The sequence below is a fragment of the Acomys russatus genome, chromosome 31, assembly GCF_903995435.1.
Source record: "Acomys russatus chromosome 31, mAcoRus1.1, whole genome shotgun sequence".
Taxonomy (NCBI): Eukaryota; Metazoa; Chordata; class Mammalia; order Rodentia; family Muridae; genus Acomys; species Acomys russatus.
The window spans coordinates 1,853,064-1,869,546 of NC_067167.1; the positions used below are offsets into that span (position 1 = coordinate 1,853,064).

Here is a 16,483-nt window from a genome sequence, read left to right on the forward strand (position 1 = left end):
TGGTGACTCAGGAGGCCGTCGTGGTGCTTCCCCTCTGATGAGCTCAGGAGTCTGTGGGTGGCTGCGTGAGTCGTGCCGTGGGTAGGATGAGCCAGCCCCATCGTGACTCAGAAGGTATTTTCTGTGGCTGACCTCTGTTAAGTGTCCCGGCTAATCCTGCTCACTTGGGCAGGATGCAGATTGACCTTTACCCTGCCTGGGCGGCTGACAACCGCCTTCAGAAGGGAAGGGGAGGTGATGGTGGGCTTCCATGTTTGGCAGTGTGAAACATTGGCTCTGTGCTTGCCATTCAAACCACTTACTCTGTTCATGATGAGGCTGGGGGCCACTGGGGACCCCAGCTGGGCCTCTTTGTGGAAACACTGCCCTTTCTTAAGTTACACTTTTTAATTCTTTTCTGAGATTGTCTGATTCTGTACCCAGGGCAGTTTGGTACTCAGCGTGTAGCTCAGGCTGGCTTCAGACTTTAGGCCCTGTCTCATGAATATGGGCATGAGATGTCATGCTGGCTTCAACTTACATGTTTTATTTGGGGGTGATTCTAGGTTCATGTCCTCAGGAATGTCCCTGGGCCTCCTCTTTACGAGTGAAGTTGTTAGGGCAGTAAGGAGCACCCACCTCTCCACAGGACACTGGCAGGGGTGACTACTTCCGCCTTATGGAAGGCTTAGCCAGCTAGTCTGGGGGGGGGTGCGACAACACTGTCCTGGACTGACAGCAGGTAATGACTAGGGACATTTGTGGTCACCACAGCTGGAAAAGGGGACAGTCAGGCACTGGGCCCCTACAGAGCTGGGCTCTGGGTGTCAGTGGTGTGGGGGAAGACCATGCTCTGTTGACTGAAGTTCCGGGACATACACAGCACTGCTGCCCCATATCTCAGGTTGGATAGGTGGCTCTGTTTGTTGGGTCAGTCCTGTCCTCTTTTTCCCGGGGGTCCTCAGAATGCAAGCCACGTTGGTTGATTTTTTTTCCAGAACATGGTGTAGGCCTGTGTAGTGCGAGGACACACGTGACTGCCTTCCGAGGCCCTACACAGGCTGGACTACCACTGCTGCTCTGCTGGTGACCCGAGCATCAGGGAGGAGCTTCATGCAGTTGCTGGAGCAGCTCTCCTCTCTTCCCCGCCTCCTCAGCTTCTTCCTCCCCTCTCTCTGTGTCTGGACTCCTGACTGTGCCTGACTGTGCTGGGATGCCACCTGCCTGGTTTATGTGGTGCTGGGGGTGGAGCTGTACCCAGCTCATAGGGGAGCCCCTGTCCAGCCTGTGGGAAGCCCTGGGTTTCTCCCCAGAACCACATACCAGCATTCAGAGTACCTGGCAGAACCTGCAGAGTAGTCATAGGTCAAGCAGCTATTATAGCTGTCTAGTTCTAGAACAGTCCATCACCCCATGAGCAGTCATCTGTCCACCGCACCCATGAGCATACTTTCTGTCTCAGAATTCTCTGTTGTGGACATCTATTGTGGAGCTCCACACTGTGAGCCTGCCACGCACAACAGGACCCTGTGCCTCTGCCTCTGTCCCTGGCTTGTGGAGTTTGAATGTGAGATGATCCAGGTTTTAGGCCCTTGTGGTGGCACTTGTTCCACCTTCATCCTAGGGTGGAGTGACAGGGAAAATAACGGGGGGGTAGCACCAAGGTTGATTTTTCTTTTTTTTTTTTTTTTAATAGATTGACTTTTTGTTTGGTTTGGTTTGGTTCGGTTTTTTTTTTTTTTTTTTTCCCTTGTTTCTCGAGACAGGGTTTCTCTGTGTAGCCTTGGCTTTGGCTGTCCTGGACTCGCATTGTAGACCAGGCTGGCCTCTTTAATAGACTGACTTTTATTTACTGTGAAGAAGGTATGCACTCCGTCTGAGTGTGTCCTCTTCTGTCACTGTCTGCTCCTCTGAGACAGAGCCCTTTGCTAGACCTGATCATTTGCCTTCTCAGCTAATCTGGAAGCTAGCAGGCTCCAGTACCCAGGTGAGTCCCCCACCCCCTCACTGGGGTCACAGGTGCTGCAGCATGCCTGGCTTGTTACCTTCCCTTCTGATTGCAGGGCAAGTTCTGTGAGCTCCTGGCCTCTCTGCAGTCCCTGCGCCAGCTACTCGCACCAAGACAGCTAAACCAGGGCCCGGGTGCAGTGCACTGCTGCCTGGCAGAGCTGCTCGCTGTCCCTCAGTGCTTGTCCCAGCTCTCTAAGACAAGGGTAACTGAGCCCCTGGCCTTTGCCCTCACACCCTGAGGGCAGAGTGGCCTGCAGCTAGGATGGAGGAGATGGTGAGCATGAAGTCCCTATTACCAGGAGCCTCACCTGTGTCACTTAATAGGCCTGGGTAGGTGGTGTCAGTCCCCTGGCTCTGGCCTTGGCCCTGTCCCTGTAGCTGAGCAAGGACACTTGTCCTCCTGGGGACCTCTGAGTCTCCATCCTGTACCCGCCTGCCTTCAGGCAAGTAGGCAGCCAGGAAGCTGGGTGTCCCCGTGTGTGCTGTGAATTAGTGGCCTGGAGCTGGGCCAGGCCTTGGGGCCTGTGTGGACTTTTGAGTTCAGGGTCAAGTCTAAAAAAAAAATATTCTCTAGGCTGGGTGTGTCTCTGGTCCTAGCTGCTGGGGAGGGTGGGGCAGGAAGATTGCTTGAGCCCAAAAGTTGGAGGCCAGCCTAGATAAGCATCAAGGGGCCCCCAGTGTAAAGCTACTAGAAACCTTATGGACTGAGTGCTCCCTGCTGTGTGCGCACGCGCACTCATCTGGAATGTGTTGTGCATTTTTGAGACAGCCCATCAGGTTGAGCCTGTATATGTCATATGACCGTAGTCCTGTGTGGAGGGTTCTTCCTTTCCTTTGACAGAGTGAGCTGCATAGGGCCATGTGGGACGCCAAGAGCAGGGGTATAATCTGACTGAGCTGCCCACCTGGAGCCAGGGCCCTTAGTCCCCCTTTGTGTGGTACTATGGCTGCTAATGCCGACGGTCCCTGGCTCTACTCCTGTCTGAGGCCTCTCCAGGCTTCTCTGCTGGGTGCATGCCTCGGGTTTGCCCAACTGTGCTCACGTTCTGTCTCCCAGAGGTCTGGCACTTTGAGCTGATCCTTGCTCAGGGCCCTGTCCTGGGATTCTGTGTGAGGTCCCTGCCTATTCTGCCCCTGTGGAGACAACGCTCTGCTTATTGTCACTCATCATGCATGAGATCTGAGCAGCACGGGTCGGGGGTGGGGGTCGGGGGTGGAGGTCGGGGGTGGGAGGGTGGGGACGGGGCACAAGTTCAGGAGGGTTTGAAACAGCTTCACACATCTTGCTGTGTAACTCCTCCTGGTGTGATATTATTTGGGGGACCACATAAAAGAGTGTTTGTTTGTTTCCTCAGAAGGGTCTTTCTGTGTAGCCCTGGTTGTCTTGGAACTCACTTTGTAGACCAGGCTGGCCTCGAACTCACAGAGATCTGCCTGCTTCCTGAGTGGTTAGATCAAAGGGCTACACTGCCATGCCCTGCCTGCCTGTTTGCTTTCTTTCTATCAGGGTCTCTCCGTGTAGCCCTGGTTGGCCTTGACCTCACAGAGACCCACCTGTCTGTCTCTGCTGTGCCTAAAGGCATATGCCACTACCCCTGACCACTTTAGTATTGTTTTGTAGAAGTGAGCTACTGAATGTGGTGTTGGTGACAAGAATATGGGTCAGCCAGGCGCAGTGGCACGTACCTGTGACCCCAGCAGCACTCAGAGGCCAGGGCTGGATTAGGCATTTCAGGCTAGCCTGGTCTACATGGGTGATCCTGATCACAAATCCAAAAAAAGAGCTAAAGTTGCTCAGTAGATGACTACCATCTGTGTTCTCAAGGCTTGGGCACAGCCTAGCTCTAGGAAAGAGGGAAGACAAACGTCCTAGCCATCCAGCAGCGAAGTCCTGATGCCGCACCAGATGCAGTGACCAGTGGAGTATGGCTGGATAAAGAGACCAGCACTTCTCCTAAGCCTGGGCTCCCGAGGCCGTGCCTCCCCAGGTGGCCGCATGCCTATCCCTGTGGCCATGGCTGGGAGTCTGCACAGTTCAGGACTGTCTATGAATACAGAGGGCCCAGCAAAGCTCAGAGCTTTAGGAGCCCTACAAGAGTTGGGTTGTGTTTTTCGTTGACAGTGCTGGGCCTTGGGCATAGCAGGCACATGTCCGCTGCTGAGCCATGTGCCCTCCCCTGTATATGCCCTTTGTAGAGGTGCGTTAGAGCCCTTCTGACACTGTCCAGTGCTGCTCCCCGCCCTCCCCTCCCTTCCTCTTTTTTTAGACAAGGGAGACTGGACAGTTGTCGCCTCACTCCAGACGGGACCCTAGCCACAGACCACAGAATTGAGTCCATAGAGCGGAGCTTAGACAACCTGTGTGTTTGCTGGAGTTACTTACTGAATGTGGGTGACCCTGCAAGACTTGGCCAGCTGCCTGGTTCAGTCTCCTCTCCGTAGCACTTATGAATCATGGAAGTTCCACAAACTTCCTGAGCCCCAGACTTAGTGCATCTTCCTGCCACGAACCCCGCTGCGTAAGTGGGGTCATCTCCACACAGCACCAGCAGGAGACTGTCTAGAAACCTAGGGTCATGGGGCCCACTCCGAGCCCACATCAGTGTTGATGGGCTGTAGCGGATGTTCCCTGTCATCTGTGGCCTGTGGCTGTGTGTCCACTGTGCTCAGGACTTGGCAGAGCTAGGAGCCTGGGCTCTGGGGGCCCTAGCTGTGGCGTTTGTGTCCTGTGGTCACGACGCAGGCCTACAGTCTTCAGTGTCCTGCAGTTCATTTCCATCGTGGAGCTGGGGCTGTGCGAAGCCAGTGTGCTGTGAGTGTGCAGGCGGGAAGCTGAGGGCCGCTGGGCAGCGCAGGGCGGCTGGAGCATGGCACCTCTGCTTCCTTCCTTCATCCCTCCGTCGCGTCTGTCTGCGGTTGCCGTCCTTGAGCTTCATCTCAGGTGGCAGCCTGGAGACCTAGAGCGCCCGTGTGGGGCAAAGTTGATTTCAGGCATAGCACACGTACTTGCCAGTGGCCGTGCCTGCCGCCTGTCTCCCATGTTGTAGGTGGGGACACTGGCTCAGTAGGACGCTGTGGAGCCTGCCCCCACCCCTTATACCCGCTGCGTTTGCTGTGAGTCAGGTTCCAGCTCTGGGGAATGTGTGGAGCCAGCATCCAGGTGGGGTCCAGGTGCTGTGATTATGCATCGAGAAACAAGAGTTGGGCTGTCACTGTGGTTGCTGGGGACCGACTGCAGCCCTCTTTCTTTCAGGACAAGCACCATGATGCTGCTCATGAGATTATCGAGACCATCCGGTGAGTGCTGCACGGGGTGAGCACCAGGGTCGGGGCCTGCACTCTGAGGCCCACAGCACTTCTACTGTGCTGTCCTCGCTGGGGCCTCCTCGGGGAGCAGCAGGGGTCCTGGCAGAAGCATCAAGCTGCATGGCAGCCGCCATGGTCCTTACCACACACTGTGCTTGGTTGTTGCCCCTGTCATGGCGGGGATGGAGCCAGGTCTCAGTTGTGTAGTTGTCGCCTGCCATGAGATGGATTGGGGGTGTCTCTGTGCCCCTTATCTTCCTTCACTAGTCCCCACCTTTGGGTGGATTGGAGAAAGGCAGGAATTTGAGGACACTAAGGGCCTCCTCCTGTGACACGTGTAGAGGCATGACGGCCAGGGTGGCTGCCTGTGCCTGTTGAGAAGGGTCTGCTGTCTACTATCATCTGTGTAGGTCACGGGGAAAAGCCCTGGCAGACTGCAGAGACTGGACTCTGGTCAGTTGCCGTCGAGAGCCTGGAGGTGGAGGCAGCAGTGTGACTAGAGAGCAGTGAGTTGGCTTGGTGTGCAGAGCTAGCGTAGGGGCCTGAGTCTCATCCCTGGAAGCCATGTGAAGATGGAAGGAGAAAACACCTGCACATGTTCTCAGACTGCCATGGGGCACACATGTCGCCCCATCTTGTGCTTATGCGTTCCTAAGTACATACATGCACAACCTCCACCCCCAACCCCCATGCACAGATCATAATTAAGAGGAGCACGCCCTTGTCACCCATCTGTCCAAAGCTTCCGGGAAGCTCTTTTGGTAGGAGAGTGTGCCTGGCTGGTGGTGTGAGGCTGGGCTCATGCAGTGGAACGCAGCAGCACTTGGGAGGCAGAGGCAGGAGCATCTCTGAGTTCGAGGCCAGCTTGCTCTACATAGTGAGTTCAGGGCAATCGAGGCTGTGTGGAGAGACCCTGTCTCGAATAAAAACCAACACCAACAAACTATCCGGTGTGTCCTAGGCTGGTCTTGAACATAACTGTAGTCTTGGCTAGACTTGAGCTCCTGAACTTCCTGCCAAGTGCGGCCCCTCCCCCAGAGTTTATTATTTTTGTGTTTGTGTGTGGCCGATGTGTCTATGCATACATGCCACAGCACATGGTGGCCACAGAGGGCAGCTTCGTGAAGTTGGTTCTTCACCTTGGAGAGGCCCAGGAACGGCCTGTGCTATACTTGCTTTTAAGCCATCTTGCTGCCCCTGCGCCCCACCCCACCACCCCTTTTCTTTTTTCTTCAGAGAAAGGTCCCATTATGTTGCCCAGTCTGACCTAGAATCTGGAGACCTCCTGCCTCAGCCCCGCTTACCAGTGCCGAGTGGCTGGCTTGTGCCACCGAGCCTGGCTAATGTTTTACTTTTTACCATACACGAATTTGTTAGTGCCAACACACTGACCTTGGCCTTACAAAATCTGTGTGATTTCTCAGTAGCTCCTCATGAACTTGCACAGGAGCTCGCCCCACCCCACCCCACCCCATCTCGAGCGTGGGCCTGAGGCCAGCAGCACTTCTGTGTTCCCTTTCAGGTGGGTCTGCGAGGAAATCCCGGATCTCAAGCTGGCCATGGAGAACTATGTCCTGATTGACTATGACACCAAAAGGTGAGCAAGAAGGGTGGGGGGTGGGCTACTCCGCGCACCTCCCACTGGCCGCTGCCCAGCCCTTGCCGAGCACCTGTCTAAAGCCTCCAGGACGCGCTTCTGGTAGAAGAGTGTTGTGGCTGGTGGAGTGAGGCCATCACCGGGGAACTCCACAGTGCACAAACTTGAATGGATGTGTGGGGAAAGACCAGGGTTGGTAAGGGAGCTACTGGCCTTTTTATAGCAGCAGGTCCTGCCAGAATCTGCCTTTGGCTGTGTTGATCATCCCCCAGCTCTGCCTCAGTAGGTGCTGTGTGAGGCAGTGCTTGCCCAACCCAGGCCTCTCGAACAGAGTGGGTGGAGAGGGATGGCATCCCTGGAATGCTGCCTGGAGTAGGCTTTGTTTTTCTTTGAGAAAGGCCAGCCCAGGCTCCTCCTCCTCCTGCTCAGAGTGGGTGGGAGATGGGGGGGTGGGGGGGTGGTGCGGCATTCTGGACTCAGCCTGCAAAGCTTTGCTTGACCTCCCACCCCAGTTTTAGAAAGGACTCCTGATGCTGGCCAGCCTTAGTGAGCCTGGGCCAGTCCCCATGACTCGCATCTGGGTGCCAGTGGAGCTCACTCCTGCCAAAACATTGCCCCAGGGCAGGAGCCTCTGTCCTTGTAGAGTTGGGGTGTTCCACCCTTGTCCCCCGCCTCTGTGAAGCCCTGGGACCTCTGGAGATTGCGTTTGCCATGGAGAGAACACACCCAGAGCCTTGCACAGGAATTGGCGGCCCCACTGATAGTAGGCTCTCTTACCTCACTGACCTCAAACTCACATGACCCAACTTTGTTTTTGGCTTTTTGAGACAGGGTCTCTCTGTGTAGCCTTGGTTGTCCTGGACTCACTTACTAGAGCAGGCTGGCCTCGAACTCACAGCGATCCTCCTGCCTCTGCCTCCCGAGTGCTGGGATTAAAGGCGTGTGCCACCACGCCTGGCACATAACCCAACTTCTAAGCAGCTGGACTATGGCTGTGTGTTCCACCAGCTTCGGCTTCTCCACAAGGCCGTGAGGCCGTGGAAGCTTCTGTTCTCTGGCTACTGCTGGCCTGCGTCCCTTCTGAGAGAAGGAAAGGTGTGAGGCACTGAAGTGCTGGGGCATCAGGTGGCTGCCTGCATGAGTTAGTGCCCTAGAGCACCCCCTCTTCAGCATGGGGCTCCCCTGGACTTTGTGGACATTTAGGGCCTCCCTGAGCATGCGTGGTGTGGAGTAGCACCCTTGTGCCGCCTGGTGCTCAGACTTTCTGTTGTTTGGTTTGGTCTGGTTTTTCAAGACAAGGTTTCTCTGTGTAGCCCTGGCTGTCCTGGACTCCCTCTGTAGACCAGGCTGGCCTCGAACTCAGTGATCCACCTGCCTCTGCCTCCCCAGTGCTGGGATTAGGGACATGTGCCACCATGCCCAGCTTTTTTTTTTTTTTTTAAGACTTCGTTTACTTTGAGTGTGACCGTTTGCTTGTTCGAATGTCTGTACACCATGTGAGCAGTGCCCACAGGAGCCAGAAGAGGGCAGAGGATGCCCTGGAGCTGAAGTAGCAGTGGGTTGGGAGCTGCCCTGTAGGTTCTGGGGTCCTGGGTCCTTGTGCAAGAGTAGCCAGGGCCGTACCATCTGGGCTGTCTCTCCAGCTCCAGCTCTACTTCCTCCTCCTCCTCATCCTCCTTCTCTTCCTCCTCATCTGTGTGGGGAGTGGGCAGGTGGAGACAGAGTCTCACTGTGTAGCCCTGGCTGCCTTGAACTTGTAACCCTGACAGATGTGCATATCTCCGCCTCCTGAGTGCTGTAGGTGTGGGCCAGCACACCCCACCCTGCTGCTCAGCTGAGCTCGTACAGCTCGGGTAGGGGAGAACCTAGGCTGCCAGCTACCTTCCACCTTGTTTGACACAGTCTTGGTTTTCACTGCTGCACGTGCCAACTCCACCCCCTTCTGCCTTAAAGCTCGGAGACCACAGACACCTCACCCTGCCCAGCTTTATGTAGGTTCTGAGGACTCCAGCCTAGGACCTCCTCCTTGGCAACAGGCTCGTTATCTGGTGAACCGTGCCCCCGAGCCCTAGCCCCTGTCTCTGTGATGACTTGATTTTGAAGTTCCTCATCTAAGGGACACAGTCTGATCATGGAATTGACAAGTGAATGTAGATCTACTAACTGCCCTTGGGCTTGGTCCTGTGGCGGCGACGGTCTGAGCATGGCTCCTGTGGCTGGCCTGCCATGTTGGTGCTTCTGGAGCCTGTGGCTTCCCTGAGTCATTCATTGGCCCAGCTCTACACATTTGTGAAGGCAGCTATGCTGTAGCCCAATAATGTTCATATTTTCTCTCTCTCTCTCTCTCTCTCTCTCTCCCTCTCCCTCCCCCCCCCCCCTCCTTTTTCAGTTTTGAAAGCATGCAGAGGCTGTGTGACAAGTACAACCGGGCCATTGACAGCATCCACCAGCTGGTAGGTGGCTTCCTATTTGTGACTGTGCACTCCCCCAGGGGGTTGCCTGGTGCTGGCTCTGCGCCTCCCAGGGCAGTGAAGCGCTAGCTGACATGCAGGATGCAGGCAGTGGAGCTCAGCCCTGAGCATGTAGGGTGTGCGCTTTCTAGAAGGCACGGGGGTCTCTGGGCCATTGTTGGGTTCTGTGGTGTCAGGGAGCATTTCTCTGGCGGCCATGGCTGTCTGGAGAAGCTGGGGCTGGCACAGGGTATCTTTGCAAATCTTTGAGCTAAGACGCTTGTGCAGTTCTGTGCGGCAGCTGTCTCACTGGGCACCTTACCATGGGGGTCACCTTACCATGGGAGACACCAGTGGAGCCTGCTGTGTTAGGGCTCCTTGGGGCAGCTTCAGCTGGGCTGTCCTATACTGTCATACCTTGTCACACAGCACTAAGCTGTGGCTGCCAGAGTGCCCACAAGACTAGGAGGTTGAGCTCTTCTGCCCTCCGAGGAGCCTTCCTCCAATCTGGTGCCTCAAGTGAGCAGATGAGTACCAGGCACAGCAGAGTGTCTGTGCAGGACCAGCCTGACTTCACAGTACAGTCCACAGCTCCTCACTGCTCTTCTCCTGTTGAGCTTGAGGTAAAGCTTTTCTCCCAAAGCCAGAGAGCTGGGGTTTGTGCTGGGGCAGGCGTGCCTGCCAGAGAGCCTGGAATCAGGAGGGCTTCTGGGACCCGGGGCTGGTTTAGGCCAGGAAGCTTATAAGGCCCAGTCAGAAGTTGTCCTTTCTGATATAACCGGAGTCGGCTAGGAGGGAACTGACCCTGTGTGCTTGTAGGAGTGTGCGCACTGCTGTGAGTCGTTTCTGTTGGTGGCTCTTCACCACTAGGGCACAGCTTTTGTGTGACAGGGTTTCTCTGTGTAGTCCTGGGTGTCCTGGAACTTGTAGACCAGGCTGGCCTTGAACTCACAGAGATCTGTCTGTCTCTGCCTCCCAAATGCTGGGATTAAAGGCGTGCGCCACCACCGCCCTGCAACCTGTTTGGTTTTTGATACAGGATCTTAGTACGTGGTCCGGGCTGGCCTCACACTGATAGTGTCCCTCCCAAGTTTCGGGTGCCGGGCAGATGCTGTTGCTGCTGTGGTGTGTCAGGGTCATGTCCACTTTTGTCCCCAGTGGAAGGGCACCACGCAGCCCATGAAGCTGAACACTCGGCCGTCCAATGGGCTCCTGCGGCACATCCTGCAGCAGGTGTACAACCACTCGGTCACTGACCCGGAGAAGCTCAACAACTACGAGCCCTTCTCCCCCGAGGTTTACGGCGAGACCTCCTTCGACTTAGTAGCCCAGATGATCGACGAGATCAAGATGACTGAGGACGACCTGTTTGTAGACCTGGGCAGTGGTGAGTGTCCTGTAGCATGTCCATGTCCTTTGAGCTGGCCTTGCTCAGTGCACCAGGCCTGCACGTGAGTCCTTAAAGAGCCTTTTCATGGAGGATGTCGGCCGAGCTGAGGCTCCCAGCACCACCACTGCTCCCTGATCATGTCCTAACCCAGAGCCCTCTGCCCTGCTGGCTTCTTTCACCCCTGCACTGGCTCCTCAGCCATAGGAGTGCTGCTGAGGCTTCTGGGCCCAGCTCTGTGCAGCCTAAACTTATGGCAGACACTGACACACATGCACACAGCCAGACGGCCATATGCACAGCAGTGCTGCTGGGCTCCCTGATGGCTGGTGGTGGTTCTGGTGGTGCTGTCCATCTTTCTTGGGGCATGTTTTTTTTTTTTTTTAAGTTATTTTTATTTTATGTACATTGGTGTTTTGACTGCATGTGTATCTGTGTGAGGGTGTCACATCCCTTGGAACTGATGTTACAGACAGTTATGAGCTGCCATGTAGTTGCTGGGAATTTAACCAAGATCCTCTGGAAGAACAGCCAGTAAGTGCTCTTAACTACTGAGCCGCCTGCCTCTCCAGCCCTCTTGGGGCGTGTCCTAGTCAGGGTGTCTATTGCTCCGACGAAACACCGTGACCAGAAGCAGGCGGGGAGGGAAGGGTTTCCTTGGCTGTCACGTCCAGACCGTAGTCCATCATTGGAGGAAGTCAGCACAGGAACTCAGGAGGGCAAGAACATGGAGGCAGGAGCAGATACAGACACCATGGAGGGGGCTCCTCATGGCTCGATCAGTCAGCTAGCTGCCTGCCTGCTTCCCTCCCTCCTTCCTTCCTTCCTTTCTTTCATGTTTGGTTTTCTTAGACAGGGTTTCTGTGTAATCCTGGCTGCCCTGGAACTCACTTTGTAGACCAGGCTGGCCTTAACCTCTCGAGAGATCTGCCTGTGTCTGCCTCCCTGAGCGCTGAGATTAAAGGTGTGCGCCACCATGCCTGGCTCAGGCTTCTAGCTTTTTTTAAGAACCCAGGACCACCAGCCCATGGCCACCACAATGGGCTAGGCCCTCCTTCATCAATCACTAAGAAAATACCTTACAGCTGGATTTTGTGGGAGCATCTTCTCAATTGAGGTTCTCTCCTTCCAGATAACTCTGTCTTGTATCAAATTGACATTAAACTCCATCACAAGACATCTCCTGTACCTGACTGGGGGCAGGCTGGAAAAGGCCCAGCTGTGAGGGTTGAGCCTCCTGGGTCCGTCATCTTCCAAGACCTCTCCCAAGGCAGCGTGGCTTTGGAGCTTACTCCTTCTACTAACACTGTGGAGGAGATGCTTTCCCATCAGCCCCTGCATCTCCTAGGCGCTTGTGTGTCATATGTGGCCTCTCCCCTATGGTTCTGAACAGCATGCTGCTTGTTCCTGAAGCAATGTGCTGAGCACGGACAGTCAGGTAGCTTGTGGGTGCCACTTAAAATGTGGAATTGAGGGGCTGGAGAGATGGCTCAGAGGTTAAGAGCACCAACTGCTCTTCCAGAGGTCCTGAGTTCAATTCCCAGCAACCACATGGTGGCTCACAGCTATACCATCTACAATGGGATCTGATGCCCTCTTCTGGCCTGCAGGTGTATGTGCAGGCAGAGCACTGTATACATAATAATAAATAAATAAATCTTTTTTTTTTTTTAATGTGGGATTGGCCTGCAAGTGGTGGGCCATCTTCAGACCTCGATCTCTTGACACTGTGAGGCAGTGTTGTTGGTAGACCCAGCTTCTCTCCACAGGGCCAGCAGGTGCCCGGTGCCGGGCACAGCGGTTGCAGCCTCTGGGTTTCTTGCTTTATCTCATCCCAAGCAGACCTGTTAGGTCAGGGCACTTGCTGGCCTCACTACCTACAGCTGTCCAGGGCCACTTAGGTGAAGCACTAACCCTGGTGCAGCCATCTTCATGTGGGACCATCCAGGCCCTGCCAAACTGCTAAGGGAGAACAGATGCATTGTGGGTACTGGAGCGGCACAGACATCCTCTGGTGGGAGGTCTGTGCCCTCGAATGGCTTCCTTTCTAACGCCAAGGGGCATTGTCAAGTGGCTGAGGCCACTGGGTCTCTGAAGGCCATGCAGACTCTGACGTGTGTCTCTCTGGCTGAAGGTGTAGGGCAGGTTGTCCTTCAGGTCGCTGCGGCCACCAACTGCAAGCATCACTACGGAGTGGAGAAAGCAGACATCCCAGCCAAGTACGCCGAGGTGAGCCGTCACGTGTGCTCACTGCTTAGGGCTCCTCTAGCTTAGAGTGTGTGTGTCTGTGACACCCAGCTGCATCCTGCATCCTGGCAGGCGCTGCAGCGCTGAGGGTGAGCACAGCGTGCAGCCATAGTGGGCAGAGGTGCTGAGCTAAGAGCTGACAGGCTGCACATTGCTGTGCTATGCCCCCGTCCTCTACCCACCCTGCTGCTCCTAAGATGTGGGACTTATTGGGGCTGGAGAGAACGGTCCTGGGGCTCTGTGGTTGGAGGGCTGGGAATTTTGTGACTCCACTGTGGCCTCTCCCTGGGGGGCCCCCACCATGTCCTCCACAGCAGGTTCACTTATCCAGTGTCATCCTGCAAGGCCTGTGGACCCTCCACCTCCTTGGTCTCCCTCAGTTTGTAACAGCTTGTGTGCTTGCTTTTTTTCTTAGACCATGGATCGAGAGTTCAGGAAGTGGATGAAATGGTATGGAAAAAAGCATGCAGAATACACAGTGAGTGCCATCGCTCCATGCCCTCGGCCTCTGTCCCAGCCCAGCCCCTCTTCCCTCCTCTCTTAACCCTAGTCAGTGTCTCCATGTGCCCATATGCTGTCTTCTGTGGCTTTGGTCCTCTGTGACAGCAGGTGTAGTCTCTGGAGCTAGCCACAGAGCCTCAGCTGTGTTGTGCCCTCCCCTGCTTCCCTGGTCTGGTGCCCATTGTTAGACAGTATGTGCTGACTGTGGACCATCGTGGCAGATGCTTAGCTCCGTCAGGCTGAAACCCATCAGACTGGGCAAGGGCTGAGCTGCACCCCCGTGTAGCCTGCCTATGGGATTAGGGGTCTGGACCCTTGGGTTCTTGATGCGGAAATCTGGTTAGGTCATCCTGCAGGCCAGTGGGGAGGGGCAGCCTACAGAGACCTGCTGCGGCTGACCGCTTTGGTCGCGGTTCTGTTCCCCTCTGTATCTGTCATCCTTTCTGGAGCAAGACTTGAGAGTTGTGCAGTAAGGCCAGCTCACCCACGCTTTCTTGGTGAAAGCCTCCTGTGTGGACGTTAGAGGAGAGGTCCACTTGTCGGCTGGGTCTGGAACCCAGGAGGAGTTCCTGAGACTCTGTACCTTCCTCATTTGTACAGTAACTGTGGTGAAGTCTTGTACTTTTGGTGAGGGCTTGTTAGCTCTACACCCACACAGAGAAGCTGTTTGTCTGAAATTGACACAGCTTTCGGGAAGACCCTGCCCAACCCCAAGTGGCTGGCTGGTGGCTTATTCCTCTTCAGCTTGTCGTTGTTGGATGACCTGGCCCATATAGATGAAGCCCACGGTGTGGCCGGCAGCTGTTTTTCGTGTTGGCTGATGTTACTGTTGCGCCCTTGTCAGTCTCAATGCTGGTAGCCCTTGCCTACGGCTGGGAGTAGGACAGTGCTTGAAGCCTCGGTGACCATCAGAAGCAGCCTGGCAGCAGGGATGGAGACTGACTGTTGGTCTGTGTGCGTGTCCATTCTGGCTTCCCACGGTGCCTTGAATGACCACCAGCTGTCTCCGGGAGGCTGCGCAGGCATCTGCCTGGGCTGCACAGTGCTTCAGCTCTGATGTGCTGTCTGCTTGGCGAACTGTGAGCTGCCTTCTGCTATTCAGAAGCATGCAGGAGAAAAGCCAGGGAGCCTAAAATAGCCCCGGCTGCCTCATGCCAGGGGATCTGCCACCCACCATGCAGTGGCCTCTAGGGTGCTGCCCCCTGGGTCTGCTCACCTGCTCCATCTAGTGGCTGAGTTGAGTCTGGCTCTCCCTAACCCACACCAGCTTCCCAGCAGGGCTTCTGCCACTGCTCTCCCCCATCCCCACTGGGCCAATATCCAGCTTGGGTCAGACACCGGGCCATGCTCATGTCTCCTAACATTCCTAGGCTTGGTGACATCATGTGCTCAGAGTGTGCCTGACATCCCATCACCCTGGCAGCTGCAGCTTTTACAGCTTTGAAAGCATTTCCTCAGAGGCGCCTCTGGACTGTGAGCGCCGATTCTGGGGGATCGTAGAGTAGCCTGTGACTCCTGGGATGCTGGTTTCCCCCGTCATAGGAGTGGGCTGTGCCGAGGTGTCCTGTGGGGAGCCAGTCTTGCGGAGGCATTGCTGTGGGGAGTGTGTGGGGACTGCGTCTGCATCTGCACCTCCACTCTCACGTGCTCCAGTCTGAGCAGATGGGTTCTTGCAGTACCTGAGTCTGCGTCTGCCATGGCCTCTTGGGTCTCACCCATTTTGACCTTTTCTGGCCCTTAGCCGGCTTCTGTGGGGCCTGTGTCAGCCTTCCCCACTTGTTCCATAGATGCTGGCCTGCCGTGTGTCCCTTCCTTCCCTCCCTCTTTCTTTCTGTGTTGGTAGGTATGGGTATGGTGCTATTCCTTGGGAGAGTGGGTGAGGGGCCACTTACTAGAGCAGAAATATCTGGGCAGTGGTGGCGCACACCTTTAATCCCAGCACTCGGGGAGGCAGAGGCAGGCAGATCTCTGAGTTCGAGGCCAGCCTGGTCTATAGGGCGAGTTCCAGGACAGCCAAGGCTGCACAGAGAGACTCTGTCTTGAAAAACAAAACAAAAAGAGCAGAAATGACTCAAAGATAGCTGCATCACCAAGTCCCATCCCAGCATGGGTGGGCCCTCTCCAAAATTGGGGACTAGAGCACACAGTACAGCCTGCAGGCAGTGTGACAGACGTGAGCATGCCCCTTCAGATGGCTCAGTAGACCTGAGCCTTTCTGTGGCAGCTCAGCTGTTCTGCTGGTGTGACCAAGTCTCAGCAGTCCTTACTGCTAGTATGTGCTCAGGGAGGGAGGTCCCAGCGCATGTGCTCAGCTTCAGGGTCTGACTGTCCGAAGGGGCTCCCTGCAGGATGGTATGTGTCACCGAGGAGATTTCCTACACAGCAGGGTATACCTTATTCAGGCCTAGGCTTCCATCCCGGGCCAGATGGCCAGCAGACACAGACTGCAGTAGCCGGCTCCCACACTTCCTGCCTGACTGGCCAGGACAGCACTAGGACCTGCAGGGGAGCAGTGCTGGCTCCAAACTTGACACAGCTGCAAGGTGAGGTCTGTCCTGGACAGTGGGCTGCAGACGACACAGTGGGCACTCATCAGATTCCTGGAGTGGACCATCCGCAGCTGTTCTTACAGCCTCAGTGGCAGGACCCAGCCGCCAGCCACATACGTCACCCACAGAGGAGCCTGGCAGAGCTCTCCCTGGGTCTCAGCACACTGTAGGGCGTTCTCGTCTAAAAGCCCAGCACCCAGGGTCTGAGGGGACAGGCAGCTTTCCTGCTGCTTAGCTGTCCAACAGCTTAGGCTACACAGCAGGCATGGTGCAGGCCTTGGTCTCTGCTTCCACTGGTTTAGCTCAGGAGCCTCCTTTGGGGAGTGGGAGCCCTAGAGGTAGGATGCCTTAGGGCCCAGGGACTGCCCTGCATTTTGAGGATTGAAGTCCCCTTCCCCATGTCTGGCTGGTATGTACAACACAGCAGAGTCAGAAGGTCCCTGAGGGTGAGTAGATG

At 55.6% G+C, this 16,483-nt stretch overlaps 1 protein-coding gene across 3 annotated transcripts in view; it reads left to right on the top strand.

Moving 5' to 3' along the window:
* The window catches only part of Dot1l (DOT1 like histone lysine methyltransferase), a 38,175-nt gene that overhangs the window by 3,731 nt on the left and 17,961 nt on the right, over positions 1–16,483 (top strand). For all 3 annotated transcript variants that reach the window (XM_051172696.1, XM_051172698.1, XM_051172697.1), the window contains exons 2-7: positions 5,243–5,286; positions 6,818–6,892; positions 9,282–9,345; positions 10,501–10,729; positions 12,864–12,958; positions 13,392–13,454. In XM_051172696.1, the coding sequence (XP_051028653.1) occupies positions 5,243–5,286; positions 6,818–6,892; positions 9,282–9,345; positions 10,501–10,729; positions 12,864–12,958; positions 13,392–13,454 (570 nt within the window). The remainder of the gene's footprint in view (positions 1–5,242; positions 5,287–6,817; positions 6,893–9,281; positions 9,346–10,500; positions 10,730–12,863; positions 12,959–13,391; positions 13,455–16,483) is intronic.